The following is an 18,416-nucleotide window of genomic DNA, read 5'->3' as shown; positions in this document are numbered from 1 at the left end:
TCCAGGCAACTGATGGGTCCCTTGAAAAAAGTCTCCCAATCCACATTCACCACTAGCTAATTGCCCAATTATTTTATTTCCCCAGCAGAACTCTTTAGTCCTCCTGGAATCCACATTCAGCACCAGCAGCCTGTGTCCAGGAAGCCTCAGGAGTCTGGGGGACTTGCCCTCTGTCTGTCTGCCCCCCCTTTCTCCCCTGCCACCCCTGCCCTGCCCCTGAGTTGACTGAGTCCCCAGTTGGCCTGGGGCTGATGGATGCGCCCTGCAGGCTTCAGGAGGTCTGGCAGGACTGTGCACTGGACATAGTTTGAAGGTTTGGAAATCAGGCTGGAAATCAGAAGACCTGACTTCATGCAGGCATTGATCATTAACTATGTGAGCTTGGAGATGCTGTCACCTCTCTGAGCTTCGATTTTCTTAGCTCTAAAAGCCACAGGGCAGGAGAATGGACCTGACAGTCCATTTCAGCATTAAGTCCTCTGATTCTACAAAGTCGCTCTGGGCAGGTTGGGGATGGGGGCACCTTGCTGGACAAATCCTCTGAGGGTGACACATGCTTGCGGGTTCTCTCCCCCTGAGGGAGGTCTCCATGATTGGAAAGGATTCTCAATTTTTTGAACTGTGGACCCCTGTCCAGGCACCAGTGGCCCCTAGGAGCTCCCTGAGCAACAGACCCCAGAAGCCCATCCATGCAGGCAGCACTGGTCCTGGTCAGTTCCAATTCCCATCAAAGACTTGGCTCTAGAGTCAGCTCTGAGCTGGGAGGCCAGTTTAGAAGTGCCAGTGAGATACCCGGGAAAGGCTGAGACCCCAGCAGAGGAAGGTCCTTTCACTTTACTTTTTTTTCTGGAAAATGAAGTTGCAATTAAACTGGTCAGTTACTCAGGTAGAGAAGTGGCTTCTGACCCCCCACCCCCACCCCAGGTGACTCTCAGAGGCCTTCAGCTCTGAAGCATCTCATTGACAGAAGAGAACCTCGTGTGGGCACGTGGTCAGGGAGCTGCAGCCCAGGGCTTGGCCAACCTCTGCCCTCAGACAGCAGGTCATGCTGAAATAACATGGGGGCCCGCCAAGGCCTCATTTTGAGCTTCCAGCCCCATGGAGCTCCCGGACATCCAGATGCTGGAGGCCTGGCGAGGGGGCCTCGGCCTGCGAGGGCAGCCTGGGTGTTATATCCTTGGCACCGCCTTGGCCAGTGATAAGCCCCAGTGCTTCCTCTCACCCAGTGGCGAGGGTGGACTACTGCATATTTACGGAATGCCTGCCCAAAACAACTTCCGGGGACTGAGGGCCCCATGTCCTGAGTCTCCTGTAAATGCGACACTTCTGCACCTTTTGGCCTGACTTAAGGCCCAAATGTTTGCACCAAGTAAGTCCTTTCCCTGCTAATCCCTTGTAAAGAAAGACAACAGTTCTCCTTTTGAAGAAGGCTACACTTGTCACAGGGAGAGCAGGAGGGCCCCCTCAGGCCGGACCCAGAGGTGGCACCTTATATTTCAGGGGGTGTCAGAATAACATGATGTATGAACTCCGAGATGGGATGTGAATTCTGCCCTGAGGATCACTCAAATTCTGAGGAAACAGAGGTGCAAGAGGAGGAAAGGCGAGCAGAGAATCAGCAGAGGTCACGATTGTGTTGCCCCCTGAGAGGCTCCCCACTCTCCCCCATCTGCCTTCTCTCCCCTCTCCAGTTCAGTCTCTGAATTTCTGTATTTCCTCTTATCCTGTCCTGTGTACTTAACAGAATCTCTGTTTCCTCCCTTCAAATAACCCGAGCTCTGGCACTTACTAGCTGTATGACCTTGGACATGTCAGGTGACAGTTTTATGCCTCAGTTTCTTCATCTGTAAAATGGGAACAATAATGGCAAGTTGTGAGGATAGAGTTAATGCATGCAAAGCACTCAGAACAGTGTGCAGCTCATAAGCAGTATTAGCCAATATGATTGTTATCAGCCTTATTATTATTCCTCCCTTTCTTCAAATTATAAGTCCCCCCCACCTTACGCACATGTGCAAATATATACATATGCTTTTGTGCTCTCTTCCGGAAGGAATTCCTCCCTTAAGCACCAGAAGTTTTTCTCTTCCTCTGCCTGGAATGTGAGTAGCACAGCAGCAGGGGGATGGGACAAGAGACCCACCAGTAACACAGTTACCCACAGAGGAGGCCAGGGTGCCTGTGCTGGGAAGGAGCTGAGGGGTGCTCCCTGCCCACTGGGCCCCTTGGCCCCAACCACAGTCTTCATCCTCTTCCACCGTCACGGCTCATCTGGCATGTGACAGAACATGAGGAGGTGAGGCTATCATGTTTCAAGACGGGCTTCCTCCTGCACTTCCTCAAATGCCTCGTGCCAGGAGGGACCTCGGGGACAGAGGCCTGCATTGACCTCCTCGCCCTCCACCTGCTGAGCGAGCTCAGGCAGGTTCCTTCATGCGCATGTTCTGGCTTGTATCTGGAAGACTGGTGGGTGCTGGCACCTGCCTCCTGGGGCCGTTGTGAATACATGTTCAGAGCCCAGAACAGTGCCTGGCACAGAGTGACACTCAGGAAATGACTCCTCTCCTTGTCATCTTCATTTTTAGAAAGGCACACCCTGAGACCTTAACAGCAGACCAGTGAGAACAAGAACAAACCCGCTAGGGTGCTCACCACACCAGGCCTGCCCTGAATGTTTTAGGTGTGTAATTCATTTAATCTTCATACTAGCCTTGGGCTTCCCTGGAGATTCTGCCTGCAATGCAAGAGACCCAGGTTCGATCCCTGGGTCCGTAAGATCCTGTGGAGAAGGGAATGGCAACCCACTGCACTATTCTTGCTTGGAGAAGTCCATGGACAGAGGAGCCTAGTGGGTTACAGTCCATGAGGTCGGAAAGAGTTGGATGACTGAGTGGCTAACACTTTCACACTAGCCTTAGGAAGTAGACCTGTCATCACCTCCTTCAGAGGAGAAACCGAGGCACTGAGAAGTTAGGGAGCTTGTTAGCAGGTCAAACAGCCAGCGAGCAGCAGGCCCACCATTAAGCCCTGCCAGTCTCAACTGTGTGTTTGAGGTGGCACCGGGGCCTCTCTCCCCACGTGCTCCTGTGACTTTGGACAGGATGCGACTCTGGGTAGCTCTGACCCCTGCATTCCAGATTCCTCTCCTGTGTTCTGAATCCGAGCGTGACCTGGGCTCAAACTGAGCGCTGACGCCATGTACCCAAGGTAGGGTCACTGCTCAGAGGGCTCCCCAGAATCATGCTGTGCTTGCGGGGTGGGGGGAAACCTCTCTGCAGTCCTGTGGTTGCAGAGACGCTTGGAGAAATTCCTTCTCTTGGAACCAGCAGAGCTGAGCTGCCAGCTGTCCTGTCTTCATGGCGTCTAGCTTCCTTCTGCCACAAGGAAGGACAGAGTCCCCTGAGGGACTGCAAAAGGAGCAGGAGGGGGCTTGCAGGCACTGAAGAACGGAGGGTGGTAACTCAAGGGGCTTCTGTGAAAGTGCCTTAACGGGGCCTGGCGTAGAAGAGGCAGCAATGCAGAACATTTTCCCTCCTTCCTTCCTGTCAGTGAGCAACCTAGACCCAGACTGGCCTTCAGGACACTCATTGTCACAGGCTAGGCTCACTTTTTCATAGACTAAGGACTAGGGTAGGATCAGGGAAATTCAACAGGCACTAAAATTATTATTGAGCTGCCAGAGAGCAACGGTCAGAGGCCCCAGGTCTGTGTGGCATCCAGACAGCCCTTTGTGCCCTTCTAGACAGCCCCCTCCTTGGGCTCAGGGACCTGTCTGGATGCTGAGCTCCCAGGAGGTCTGAGGGGTGTGACCTCCCTTCCTCCCAGCCTCTCCCCCCTCCCACCATCCTGGCCCAGCCCAGGGCTGCTATAAAGCTGGCCCAGCCTGGCTCTCAGCACACCCCGCTGCTGGGACCCTTCTGGAGCCTCATCCGGGGACACGTCCACTCTGCCCCTCCTTCTCCCCAGCAGCGCCATGCGGCCCCTGTGGCTCTGCTGGGCCCTCTGGGTGCTGCCCCAGGCTGGCCCTGGGGCGGCCCTGACCGAGGAGCGGATCCTGGACAGCCTGCTGCAGCAGCTGCACCTCAGCGAGGTCCCCATCGTGGACAAGGCCGCCGTGGAGGGGCTGGTCATCCCCGCCCACGTGAGGACCCAGTACGTGGCCCTGCTGCAGCGCAGCCATGGGGCGCGCTCCCGGGGAAAGAGGTTCAGCCAGAACTTCCGAGGTGAGGCCCGCCCTCCTGCTGCAGCCTGGTCTTTGTGGTGGTGAGGATTGGGGGGCGTCTTGAGTGCAGGGTCCACGGGGCAGTGAGGGGGGACCATGGCCTGTGAGGACGGCGGGCCTGGGCCCCTGGTCTCTGTCTGCACTGAGGACCCCACCTCTCAGGGCCAGGAGGAGCTGGGCTGGGCTGGACCAGCTGACAAAGCCACGGCATCAGAGAAGATAAGGATGGAGAAGAGCAAGCAAAGCCAATGGGAGAGGATGGGTGTGGCAAGAACCCTGGCTGGGAAGCCTCAGGGAGGTGCGGTAGAGTCAGGGCTTCTCAGGTTCCCTTTTCACTCTGATACTAGTAGCCTGACCTTGAGCAAACAGGTTTACAATCACAGTTTTCTTTTCTGTTTGCTCCTCTGGAACACTGATGTGATTATCTGCCCCATCTCGCAGCAATGTGAATATTAAAGTGGAGGGAAATATTATTGTGGAGGGAAAGGGGTAGGAACAACACTGAAGTGTGATGGGAAGATACTCAGTTGTCAGGGAAGCTGGCATCCTGAGTCCTACTCAGCCTCTTACCTCCCTGGGCCTGGACTCACTTCTTCAGTGCCCAGAGCTACACCCAAGGCCAGGTGCCCCCAGGTGAGGAGTCTGGTCTTCAGCATCCCAGCTGAGGCAGCCTGGTCAGCCCCGCCAGCCTTCCCGCTGGGCCGAGGTTGTTAAAAACAAGACGGATTTTCAGGTAATTGGCCTTTGCCCATGGGGACAGAGCAGGGGGCTGGTCTCTCCCAGCCTGGCCACCACCTCAGTGGCCCTGCATCCTCAGAGCTCACCTGGTGCTCGGAGGGGCCCCGCTGACCCCGCTCCTGTCCCCAGAGGTGGTTGGCAGGTTCCTGGAGTCCGAGGCGTCCTCATACTTGCTGGTGTTCGACATGGAGCAGCGTCTGCCGCCCCGCAGCGAGCTGGTGCAGGCCGTGCTGCGTCTCTTCCAGGAGCCGGTCCCCAGGGCCGCGCTCCGCAGACACGAGCGCCTCTTCCCGCGCAGCGACCGCGCCCGGGTCACCGTGCAGTGGCTGCACGTCCGCGACGATGGCTCCAACCGCACCGCCCTCATCGACTCCAGGTGCGGAGGTCGCGGCTGCGGTGTGGGGCTCGGGGGAGGGAAGAAAGGCTGGGCCCGGGGCGGGAGGAGGGGCGGCTCGGTCCCGGCGGGGACACGCGGGAGCGGGTGGGAGAGGTGCCGCCCCCGGGGCCACCCCGGGCAGTCCCAGTCCCCACGCCTGAGCGCGGGCCTGTGTCTCCCTCCGTGCGGTGTCGCAGGCTGGTGTCCATCCACGAGAGCGGCTGGAAGGCCCTGGACGTGACCGAGGCAGTGAACTTCTGGCAGCAGCTGGGCAGCCCCCGGCAGCCGCTGCTCCTGCAGGTGTTGGTGCAGCGGGAGCACCTGGGCCCGCTGGCCTCCAGCGCCCACAGGCTGGTCCGCTTCGCCCCCCAGGGGCCGTCGAGCGGCCGGCAGGGGGAGCCCCAGCTGGAGCTGCACACCCTGGACCTCAGGGACTACGGGTAGGCCCGGGGGCAGGCTGCGGGTGGACTGGGTGGTCCAGGCCCCTCGGTTGGCGGGACCGGCTGGGGAGCAGAGGCTGATAGCCCCAGGACGCAACTGATTCCTCACCCTATGTCAGAGTTTCTAATGGCAGACATTTTTATTATTTAAACATTTTGTTGAAAACACCTTCAGATATTTTCAATGGGTTTTATGTTGTCATTGTTACATATTCATTATTGTAATCATCTATTTTCACTCTACCCTTTTCTCTAATTAATTCTTTGAAAGATTAAAAGCCATTAGTGGTTACTAAGGGCTTCCCTGGTGGCTCAGATGGTAAAGAATCTACCTGCAATGCGGGAGACCTGGGTTCGATCCCTGGGTTGGGAGAATCCTCTGGAGGAGGGCATGGCGACCCACTCCAGTATTCTTGCCTGGAGAATCGCCAAGAACAGAGGATCCTGGCAGGCTACAGTCCATGGGGTCACAAAGAGTCAGACACGACTGAGTGACTAAGCACAGCACAAGGTTGAATAGCTTTCCTGAATTTTTTCCTCATGGGACACATTAGCTATTTGGAGTAGATGAGGCTTTGGAGTGGACCTTGCTGGGCAGTAGAGTGGCCTAGGTTCATTTAACTCTGCTTTCTACTGGCTGCAGAGCCTCTGGCATGTCAGTTAACATTTTTGGTCTCTGTGTCCTCAGGTGTAATAGGGATGATGCTGAAAGTACCTAGTTCAGTGCCTGGCATCCTGGGAGACCATTATAAAACAGTAACCGATTTATGACTTATGTTTCAGATATGTTTATTCATTCAGCACTTGTCACAAATGTTCAGTTTTTAAATTTTAATTAATTACTTTTTGGCTGTGCTGGGTCTTGGTTGCTGTGCGGGCTTTCTCTAATTGCAGTGAGTGGTGGCTACCCTCTGGCTGTAGTGTGCAGGCTCCTCGTTGTGGCGGCTTCTCTCATTACAGAGCACAGGCTCTAGGCACGCAGCATTCTGTAGTTGTGGCCCACGGGTTTAGTTGCTCCCAGGCATGTGGAATCTTCCCAGACCAGGGATCGAACCCACGTCCCCTGCATTGGCAGGGGGATTCTTAACCACTGAACCACCAGGGAAGTCCTCCAGTTCTTTTGTAGTGAGAGATGGATCATAATTCTCCCTCCAGATGCCCCCACTAGGCCCTGCCCTTCGCCCCCTGACGCCTGCTTTCCCAGCTGACCTCTGACTCTGCTTCTCTTTGCCACGCTCCCCAGAGCTCAAGGAAACTGTGGTCCTAAGGCACCGGTGACCGAGGGCACCCGCTGCTGCCGCCAGGAGATGTACATTGACCTGCGGGGGATGAGGTGGGCTGAGAACTGGGTCCTGGAGCCCCCAGGCTTCCTGGCCTATGAGTGTGTGGGCACCTGCCAGCAGCCCCCAGAGTCCCTGACCTTCAAGTGGCCTTTTCTGGGGCCTCGACAGTGCATCGCCTCGGAGACGACCTCACTGCCCATGATTGTCAGCATCCAGGAGGGAGGCCGACTCCAGCCCCAGGTGGTCAGCCTGCCCAACATGAGGGTGCAGACGTGCAGCTGTGCTTCAGATGGGGCACTTGTGCCAAGGAAGCTGGAGCCGTAGGTGTGGAGTGTAGCATGAAGGCCTCTGACTAGGCACGTGCACAAAGCAGGTCTGAACATAGGTCTTAATTTTCTACTTAGCAAGTTAGCCCTGCATCAATCACTTGAGTGCACCTCCTGTAACTTTCTTGTGTGTTCTTCCGTTTCTTGCCCTCCTATCCATCACCCGCCCTGAGCACTTACGTGAGTAACTAATACAACCCGGGTGGCAGAGCTGTAGAAGGAAATTTCAGCCAACTTGTATAAAGGATACAGCTGAGCATGGACAGACTGTCAGCTCCGAGTTTCTGTTCTCTAGCAAATTCTCAACTGAGTATGGGACAACACACCCTATAACTGGGGTGAACTGGGAAAATCGACTGACTTACTCTATCACGTGATGAATTAAAACCAAACCAAACAAAAAATCCCTCTGTTTCCCCTAGGCAGGGAGAAAATCTAAAAAGAATCCCCTGCTGCTGCTGCTAAGTTGCTTCAGTCGTGTCCGACTCTGTGTGACCCCATAGACGGCAGCCCACTAGGCTCCTCTGTCCCTGGGATTCTCCAGGCAAGAATACTGGAGTGGGTTGCCATTTCCTTCTCCAATGCATGAAAGTGAAAAGTGAAAGTGAAGTCGCTCAGTCGTGCCCGACTCTTAGCGACCCCATGGACTGCAGCCTACCAGGCTCCTCCGTCCATGGGATTTTCCAGGCAAGAGTACTGGAGTGGGGTGCCACTAATCCCCACTCACCAAAATGTTGACCTATTCTGGGCTTTTGTAAATATACTTCGGTCCCCATTCCCCTGATAGAGTGCTAGAAGGGAGGATGAAGGGGTTTAGCCTAAGGGCAGTGGACGGGGAATTAGGACACCTGATTTCTGGATCTAATAGGGCCATAAACTGTGACCTTGGGCCACCATTTCCTTTTAAAAAGGAGGATTTGGGATTTGGCTCTAGGACTTCATCACCCTGGGGATCGGACAACCCTACCCTCACCCACTCCTCTGCCTCTCTGGAGACAGAGAATTGCCTGTGCTAAAATATTTAGGTTATTTCCTCCACTGTTTTAGAAAACTTATCACCAGAACTCACATGTATTTACATGGTTTTCTGAAACTTAGCAAAAAGAAACCAATTGCATGTAGATAATTTGCTGAAATAAAATAGAAGTGATGTTTCACTTTGTGTCTGTGTATTTAATTTCTTTAAAAAATTTTTTATTCATTTGACTGTATCAGGTTTTAGTTGCAGCATGCAGGATCTTTCATTGTGGCACGTGGGCTCCAGAGTGCACAGCTCAGTAGTTGCCGTGCAAGGGCCTGGTGGGATCTTAATTCCCCAGCCAGGGATCAAACCTGCATCCCCTGCATTGGAAGGCAGCTTCTTAACCACTGGACCACCAGGGAAGTCCCTGTATTTATTTTCTAGTGTTCCTTACATAGGGGAGAGGGAGCAATAATGGGGAATGAGAGCAACATAATGATCTGAAGAAAGGGGGTGACCAAGGACCCCCAACTCCTAGGGGATGGTTCTGGGGACAGGGCAGGCAAGTGAACATTTACTGAGCATTCATTCTGAACCTGGCAGCCATGCTAGGCAACATCTTATACTTTATGTCACTTAATTCTTGCAACTATTTCTTGAGGTAGGTATTATTATTCCCATTTTTCTGATGAAGAAATCAAGGCTGAGGCAATGCAAATCTATGGAGTAGAGATTCAACATGCCCCAGTAAGCATGCTCTGCTGATGACACAGGAATTAATTAACATGTACGTCTGGCAATTCTACTATGTTTACTTTCTCTGCTCAGTGGGGTTTCCTTATGTCTGACTTACTGAAGTTCATAGCTTTTCTATGTTGATGTACAAAGCTAATTAATAGCATCTGAATAGCAGAGGGAAAAAACAGCCAGGATTTGAGGACATGGCAAGCCTATAGTTGGAGGTAGGGAGAGGAAATTTGTCTCTGACTTGTAAGGAGCTATATTACCTTCCTAAGACAACAAAATGAAGACCTGCCACTTGGCCTGTTGTGAGTACCAGGTCATACAGCTGCTGTCTCTATAAGAAGCATATCAAAACCATCCAAAGAATTCTCCCAGCTACTCAATGATGTATCTGCAACTCTAAAAGGACTATGGACTCTCAGTCACATGCAATCAGTGGCAAGGATGGGCCTGCTCACATCATCCAATGAGCTAAAAAACATCGAGGAGACTGGTTCCATTTCAGCATGTTAGGATGTGCTTATCAGCACAGAGAGACAGTATGGCAGACAGAATATTCTCTCCAAATATGTCCATGCCTCCCAATCCTTAGAACCTGTGACTATGTCCTGTTACATGGCGCAGGGCCATGGCAAATGCAATTAAGGCTACAGATCTTAAAATAGGGAGATTATCTTGGATTATTCAGGTATACCCCATCTAATCACACGAAAGCAGAGAACTCTCCAGCTGGAGGCAAAAGGGGAGGTCAAGAGATTCAAAGCTTCAGAAGGACTCCATCTTCCATTGTGGGTTTCAAGATGAAAAGGACCATGAGCCAGGAAATGAGAGTAACTTTCAGAAGGTGAAAAGGACTCCCAGCTGACAGTCAGCAAGGAAAAGGGACCTTAGTCCTACAGCTACATGGAACCAAATTCTTCCAACAACCTAAACGAGACTCAATGCTGATTCTTCCCCAAAAGCCTCCAGACAGGAACCCAGATCAGTTGACACCTTGATTTGGCCTGTGGGACCTGGAGCACAGAAACCAGCTTGGTCCACTCAGATCTCTGACCCACAGGATGTGAGATAACAAATTTGTTTTGCTTTAGGCCACTAAATTTGTGATAAATTGTTATGGCAGCAATAAAAAAAAAAAAAACCCTAATACAGACATTAAGCCAAATCTCATTACAAGTGACGTGTAATTACAACTTTTTTCCCACTGTCTGACTTACTGAAGTTCATGGCTTTTCTATGTTGATGTACAAAGCTAATTAATAGCATCTGAATAGTAGATGCTATTCATCTGAAAAGATGAAGTAACAACATTAAAAGATAATTTTGAATGAATTGAAAACTGCACATAATCCCACAATCCTAAAACAGAATTATTTTGGTTTTTGCATCTCCTGTTCATACACAACCTGACCTGTTCACATACAGCATGAGTTCATAACTGTTTTGGAAATTAAAGTTAAGCTGTGCCTTAAGGCATAGGAAAAAAAAAAAGGTGTAGAGTCACATTCCAAAAGAGCCACACTGGTTCTCCTTAGGTGATGGGATTAAAGGCAATGTTCACTTTTCCATTTGATCTAATTTCTAATTTTTCTATAATAACCATGGATTATTGGTATAAGAAGAAGCAAAAATATATGCAAAAGGTGCCTCCCTGGAAGTTCCTAAATCCCAGAGGATTAGGGATCAAGAGCACCTGCCACTTGACTTGCTGGGAGCAATTCAAGGATTCATTCTTTGGATCATCTCCATTCGTAGTGTTGCAGGAAGGGGGACCCCCTTCCGGGGCCCAAACCTGGGCTCTTGTCTAACACTCAGAAATGAATTGTCCAAGGAGACACACGTGCTGACAAAGCAAGAGACTTTATTGGGGAAGGGAACCTGGGTGGAGAGCAGTAGGGTAAGGGAACCCAGGAGAACCGCTCTGCCACGTGGCTTGCAGTCTTGGGTTTTATGGTGATGGGATTAGTTACTGGGTTGTCTTTAGCCAATCATTCTGACTCAGAGTCCTTCCTGGTGGTGCACACCTTGTTCAGCCAAGATGGATGCCAGAGAGGAGGATTCTGGGAGGTGGTCGGACATGTGGTGTCTCCTTTTGATCTCTCCTGAACTCTTCCGGTTGTTGGTGGCTTAATAGTTCCATATTCCTTACCAGGATCTCCTGTCGTAAAACAACTCCTGCAAATGGTTACTATGGTGCCTGGCCAGGGTGGGTGGTTTCAATCAGTGTGCTTCCCCTAACAACTCCCCCCTGAGAGACTTCATACTCAAGATACTTCTTGGGAATTGGGGTGGAGGTCTCTTTCTTCTGTAACTTCTTCCTGCTGTGCATGGGCATAGGCCTGCCTAGCAGAGAAGAAGTCTCTCTCTACCTGATCTAAGCCAAGGTTTTTTTTTTTTTTCCTTGACTGAAACCAGCATTCACCCTTATAATAACAGCACTTTAGTTGGCTCCTCTCAGAGGTCAAATAGACAGGGGCCAAACAGAAGACCTAACAGGATGGTCATCACTGGTCCCCAGAAACAGGAGGCAACATGTGGGGTGAGGGCTGCAGGGTTTGTGACTTCTTTTTTTGTTTTTTTTTTTTGATTGGTTGGTGGTAAAGCAACAGAGCTGTGGTCCAGGAATCTTGTGTTTAGTCTGAAGTTACCATCCTGCGCCTGAGTGGGGGCTCCAGTTCTGTAGAAGAACTCAAAGACATTGTTATGCATATTTCTTTGAGTAGGAACCAGGACCCTGTCTCAAGGCTGTACCAACCTTTGATTGCTTCTCCTGTTTCTGTATCCCCTCCCTTCCCTGATTAGCTTGTTTGAATCCACCCTTTGGAACTCAGGGAAGGTCAAGGAGGCTGAATGAAGCCTATATCCTACAGACAAGAAATGGAGAACACAGAACAGATCTGTACTCCAGAGCCCCACAGAGTCCCACTCAGTTTTAATTTAGGGAACTGGGCAACTATGACTGTGATAACTTCCTGTCAAAATGGGGCATAGGATCGCCTCAGCTTGGAGAATAGACACTGAATTGGAAGTATTCCTGAGTTCCAAGTTCTAGATCTGAGTCTTGTATGATTAAAATCTCAGTTCCTTGGTCTGCCATTTTGTTGTAACAGACCCAATTAGAAGTAGCTGGAGGAGGCATAACTGGAATTTTAACAGACAAAATAAATCTCATTTCTTTTTAGAAGAATAGGCCTGAAACCCAGTCTGGACCTGGCACTTCGGGGAGACTTGTAGCCAAGTAGCCAGTTGCCTGGTTTTATAAAAAGTAAGGTTGCAGTTACTAGCTTCCAGCAGACATTGTTTTGAGAATGGTGGCATCTAAGCCTGACATGACTCAGAAAACTCAAGTGTTTAGCAATATGTCTAATCTGAAATTACACTCATAGTGTCACCTAGTTATTTCCCAGGTTGTTTGAACCATAGCTACTCTATTTTGACTTTTAATTGTAAAAATTTTCCTTAATAGCCAAAGCAGATGTCACCATTAATGACGTCTGTGTTTCTCTAGGTATGAGAAGATGCAAGAATTGGAACTCATAAAAAGCAGAGTGCCTCATTCCTGATTTTCACCCTGAACTCCTTTCAGGGGCATTGAAAGTCAGCAGTTGCAGTGGCCATGATTTAATCTTTGCAGATGTAGATGGCAAGTGTCAGTTTTCAGTTTGCAAAATCTCTTTTTGCTTTTAAACTTGACCATGATTTTAAGGGGGGCATTTCATCACCATTTTATCCCATGGTGCTGAGAATGTCCATTCTCAGGTTTGGCAAAGATTTTGATGATAGGCCACTCAGTGTGCTGTTACTGGACTAGGCCATAAAACAGTATCCCAAATTCCCTGGACCACCTGTCTTACTAGCCTCTTGGTCCAGGACAATATTCCCTCTCATTGCTTCTTCCCATATCTAGAGTTACACTGCTACCATCATTGATCTCATATGCAAATATATATTATTCTATCAGAGGCCTCAGTCACACATTTGGGAGTATAAGAAACAGCAATTGTGTAAAACAGGTAAAATACAAATAACATAGCCAGCAGTATTAGTAAAGTCACAAGTAAGACTTAAGAGCTTCCATTAGATGTAGCCCAGTATATCTCAGGTCATCTGACTTAGTCTACTCTGTAGAATCTTTATCTTCCAGGAAAATTATACATTGGCACCTTCTATAAGGCACATAGCCCAGTTTTCTAGTGTTACTAGACTGACTGCCTTTAGTATGATTTAATTGTTTCCAACACAGAGGAGACTTTAAACCTAAATTACCATAGCCTGGTATTATCTATATAAATCCATCCCATAATTGTAGGAGATTTTTTCCTCCTTTGCTGAAACTTTGGTTGTTGTTCTGCTTGAGCTTGAGTAATAGAAGAAAGCTCAAATTTAAGGCCAGAGTCAGAGCAGGCATTATTAATTGGCCTGGTGAGGGAATCTCATCTAGTAATATCACAGTGACCTGGATATGACTATAATTTTTTTTTAAGTAAATTTTCTCAGGGCCAACAAGTTAGAGTCTTGAGAAATTTACCAAGGTAACCCAGAACTAGACACAGGTAATTGGCCACAAACCCAACAATTGGATTGATTTCTAAAATTAGCATAGGATCAGGCCAATGATAGAAAAGCATTTGATTTATATGCAAAGGTCTAAGAAGTCAAGAAAACATTATAAATGATCATATGAATCAGGTCCAGTATCTTGGGCAAGCTGTCTACCTCTGATGTCGTCTTCTCATCCTGGTGTAGTGTGGTTTCTCCTCTGAGCATCATTTTAAGGTGAGATCAGGTCAGCTATCTTCTCTATAGACCAATCCAGTGTAGGGGCCTTTGGAAGTGGGAATTAGTCTAAGAGTTAATTTCCCTTCAGTTTCATTGTGCATGAGCTAGTTAAGAGTAACTGATAAAAAAAAGTCCTTCTATCCAGGTTGGAGACAGTCCCTTAAATTATGTCTTTTTCCAGTCCTGGTTGCAGGTCATGAGGCATCTGATCTTCATCCAAAGATAGATTACTGAGATAAGCTTCAAAAACAAACTTAGGGTGTTCTTTAAGAATTCAATTAAATTTTACAGTAATATCACATAACAGCGAAGAACTATCCAAGAAATGAGTCTTACTACATGCAGACCTCCCTTAACAAACTGGGATTTAACATTTATTAAAATACTTTTTTTCTCTCCCTAAAATTACCCTAATTTTTATCAAATATAGCCAAATTAAGGCTAGTTTGCAAAATAGATCTGTTCTCACTAATTTTGGTCTGATGATTTATATAACCATAATTGATCATAGACTTTTTATTTTGTTGAAACATTTATAGTCTCACTGAATTTTTAAAATAAAACAGGGCTGGGAAACTCACACCAAAAGCTTATCACAGATTTTTCCTAACAAATCTAGGTGAATTCTTCCCTTTTTAAGGTCTCAAAAATTCCTTGAGATTTTTGTACCTGTTAGTGAGATAACCTTCCTAACTCACTTGATAAACTTACTGGAAACCTAAGAGTTTCAAATCTCTGGAGGAGTCAGACAGAGAGAAAATATAATTGTTTTGTTTATAACATATAATTTTATCAAATTATTATCATAATTAGTTTGAAAGGAAGGTTTTCCCTACTCCTGGAAAACACAAGATTCAAACCTGTAATTTTTCAGATAGAAACCATAAGTTATAAACATATTTGCTGGTTCATTCAGTCCTTTGTTAACTTTTGTAAAGTCATCAGGTTTTCCATTAGAATACCAGGACATATCAGAATGTTAAGAATTCCACATAATTTCTAGGATATCTGTATTAGTAATTTTACCATACATTATAACATGAGAGGATTTATTACTCATTTGATAATCTTTTCCATGTAATTTAACCAACCAAATAAACACAGTTTAATATCTCTCTTTGGGATGTTTCAGGGGCCCTCTGAAGCACCCCAAAGCTAGCTAGAGGTCAAAAGAACTTCAAAAGAATTATATTTAGGAATTTTTATCAAAAACATCAATTAAAAGGGTTTAGAACACTTGGTCAGGTTTAGTCAATGTTGATGGGTGTATCATTTAGCTTGTTGATATGTCACAATGGGCGTAAATACCAAGGCTCAAGGTCTAGTGAAAGTCAGCTCTGCCATCTTGGACCTAGTTGGCTCTAACCAGTTTTCTTATGTTGTAGCCACGTGTTCCAGGAAACAAACTCATTCAGAAGGACAATGCAGATAGTGGAGTGCAGTTTATTACACCAGCAGGCCCAAGGCAGAGTATCCTTTTAGCCAAGGACCCCGACCAGGTTTTGTGAAAACCTTATATACCCTATGGAGAAGGAAATGGCAACCCACTCCAGTATTCTTGCCTGGAAAATCCCATGGATGGAAGAGCCTGGTTGGCTAGAGTCCACGGGGTCGCAAAGAGTCCGGACACGACTGAGCGACTTCACTTCGCTTTTTTTTTTCACTTTATATACCCTAAGTGTACTTGCTCAAACCCACCTCCCCAAATTCCTTGAAACTAGTCTGGACAAAGTAAAAGAGAGATACGATCAAAGTTAACCCATGATTCATGTGTCACAAGACTAGATAAACAGTGGACATTTATCAATAGGACTGTGGTCATATCCCGATAAACATAATGAAATTTACGACTTTGTTCTGTTACAGAGATAATTAGCATATTCTTTTAGCAATGGAGAGTCCAAATCCTGAGGCTCTTTTATTGGGGGGTCTGGTTTCCCATTGGTATGCCACTTCTATAGACACCGAGCACAAAGTTCAGAGTCCACTGGGAGGGAGACCATGCGTGTAGCCTAATGCTCACAGCCTGGCCTAAGACGGAGTCCAGCTCTGTCTGTTTCCTCCTTCACTTATGGCTGTGTCATTCCTAACAAAATCCATTTATCTAACTAATTGTAATCCAATTCTAGAAAATCCTGATCATGCATAACTCTTTTTAGTATTTTTTCATACTTTTTTTTTTTTAACTGAAAACACATTTCCTACTTTTCTTTAGCAGCCAAGAACTAACTTTTATATTAGCATTTTATAGATTGGTGAGCATAAATACCAGTGATAATTTCTAAAACCCCTGCTTTCTTAGAACATTTTAGGATGGCACCAAACGTTATTCATTTATAGTCCCAAATCTCTGTTTCTCTGAAAAAGGAAATTAGCATTTAGAAGTAAATGTTTCAAAATCTTATTTTATTTGGAAATGACCTAACTATGCAACAGACTTCCAACATTTTGTTTAGCACAACCCTTAGAAATTCAAGTTACATTCATCTGGTGAGACTATTTTAGACAGATATTTCTAAAGAATAATTATTCTTAATAGAGTTTATCCAAAAGCTCATATCTCATTTACATTTTTTTTAGAAGTTTCTTCACTTGAGGTAGTTTTCTTGCTGACAAACTTGTAACAGATATGATAATATTTAACTTATATTAAACCTAGGTACAATGAGAATATTTTACTTAATGTTAATTAATCTAAGACATGTTTATAATTAGATAGGTCAACAAACAAACATTAACTATTTAATATTGAATATTTCCCAGTTCACATGAACCTGGAATTTATTATTTAATCATTTGATTTGTAAGCACTTACTTTTCTTTAAGCCAATTAAATAGAGCTCATTTACAAATTAACCTCAAAAATATTATCCGGAGACAAAGACATACCAAGACTTGTTTAGACAGACACAATGCAAGATCTAGCTTCATTTTCTAAGCTTAGTCATGAATTAGATATTACAATATAACATTTACTAGTTTATAAAAAACAGTTGGAATAAATAAAACTTTTAAAGGCTGTTTCCCATTTTTCCTCAGTCTCAGGGGTTAGAGATGGTCTAGATAAGTGTTCCTGAGAACAGAGCCAGAGCCCTGGTCTCAAGGCACAGGGAAAGAAAATCAAGTTCTAACAAAATGGCGGCAGGTCTAAACCAAATGGTGGCCAGACAAAGCAAAATGGCCATCAAAAAGCACAACACAGAACACAGAGTTAAAACACACATATAGACCTGGCAGTCCGCATCAGACACTCCCTTAAATACAAGAATACAGTCTCTCAGAAAACCTCCTATAAAGACATAGAACTTTAGATCCAAGTACTAACAGAGTAAAGGAACATATCTCAGGTCTTCAAACATTTCAAAGGGAGGAAAGGAAGCCAGGTTGAAAGAAGGGGGAAGAGGCGGGAGAGGAGGGTGAAAGGGGTGGCCTTACAGACGTCTCTTGCCACCTGCAGATACCCAGGCGTTGTGGGACTTTACCCTGGGCCTCCAGAGATGGGAGGACTAGAACTTGGCCCTACCAGAAATCTGCCCAGAAAAGAACCAGAATTCAAGTTCTCTGCCAAGTGGAGGTGATCAGTCTCCAATCCTCAGCTCAGGCTGAGGCCCTTCGACCAGATTCCTGCATCCAGGACCAGTGGACTAGAAAAAAGGGGAAAGATAAGAAGGTTAAGGAGAGGAAAGAGAGAGGGCAGGGGAGAGAAGTCAATAAAGTCTCTTGTTCCTTATCGGTCGGGGCACCCTGGCCAGTTGTCCGCATCAGGAGGAGACCAGGGACCAAAGGGTCCCATTTGTGGCCACTGGGTCTGGTCCATTGGCAGGCAAGCTGGCTCCTGAGTACCCCGAGTGGTCAGGATATCAGTCGCAGAGAAGAAGAGCCCGCCAGAGTTGTCATTTGTTGCAGGAAGGTGGACTCCTTCCAGGGCCCGAAACTGGGCTCTTGTCTAACACTCAGAAATGAATTGTCCGAGGAGACACATGTGCTGACAAAGCAAGAGACTTTATTGGGAAAGGGCACCCGGGTGGAGAGCAGTAGGGTAAGGGAACCCAGGAGAACTGCTCTGCCACATGGCTCATAGTCTTGGGTTTTATGGTGATGGGATTAGTTACTGGGTTGTCTTTAGCCAATCATTCTGACTCAGAGTCCTTCCTGGTGGTGCACACCTTGTTCAGCCAAGATGGATGCCAGAGAGGAGGATTCTGGGAGGTGGTCGGACATGTGGTGTCTCCTTTTGATCTCTCCTGAACTCTTCTGATTGTTGGTGGCTTAATAGTTCCGTGTTCCTTACCAGGATCTCCTGTCGTAAAACAACTCATGCAAATAGTTACTATGGTGCCTGGCCAGGGTGGGCGGTTTCAATCAGTGTGTTTCCCTTAACATTAGGACAAATGAACCTACTATCAGAGACAGACCAGGAAGGCCTTGAGACTGAAGAAGTGAAGCATGGCCCACTTTGTTGGGACAGCTAGAGGGGAACAGGGGTGAAGGACTGTGGGGGGTGAGAAGGGAGGAAGGGCAGGAACAGCTGAACCCATCTGACTGGT

The 18,416-nt window shown here is 47.4% G+C and overlaps 1 protein-coding gene across 2 annotated transcripts; it reads left to right on the top strand.

Annotated features, from left to right (window-relative positions):
* Positions 1-3,094: 3,094 nt before the first annotated feature.
* On the top strand, positions 3,095-8,542 carry LOC138416404 (left-right determination factor 2-like). 2 transcript variants are annotated; one of them, XM_069545489.1, is made up of 5 exons: positions 3,095-3,207; positions 3,970-4,223; positions 5,090-5,336; positions 5,534-5,776; positions 7,020-8,542. In XM_069545489.1, the coding sequence occupies exons 1-5, from the start codon at positions 3,197-3,199 to the stop codon at positions 7,381-7,383; spliced, it is 1,119 nt and encodes a 372-aa protein (XP_069401590.1). In that variant the 5' UTR covers positions 3,095-3,196; the 3' UTR covers positions 7,384-8,542. The 2 variants fall into 2 exon arrangements, with proteins under 2 accessions (XP_069401590.1, XP_069401588.1); XM_069545487.1 differs by having other exon boundaries at positions 3,156-3,207; positions 3,967-4,223.
* Positions 8,543-18,416: the final 9,874 nt, after the last annotated feature.

This window comes from Ovis canadensis, chromosome 12, assembly GCF_042477335.2.
Source record: "Ovis canadensis isolate MfBH-ARS-UI-01 breed Bighorn chromosome 12, ARS-UI_OviCan_v2, whole genome shotgun sequence".
NCBI classification, from domain to species: Eukaryota; Metazoa; Chordata; class Mammalia; order Artiodactyla; family Bovidae; genus Ovis; species Ovis canadensis.
The sequence above is the reverse complement of the archived record's forward strand: the minus strand, read 5'-3'. Positions and strand labels throughout refer to the sequence as shown.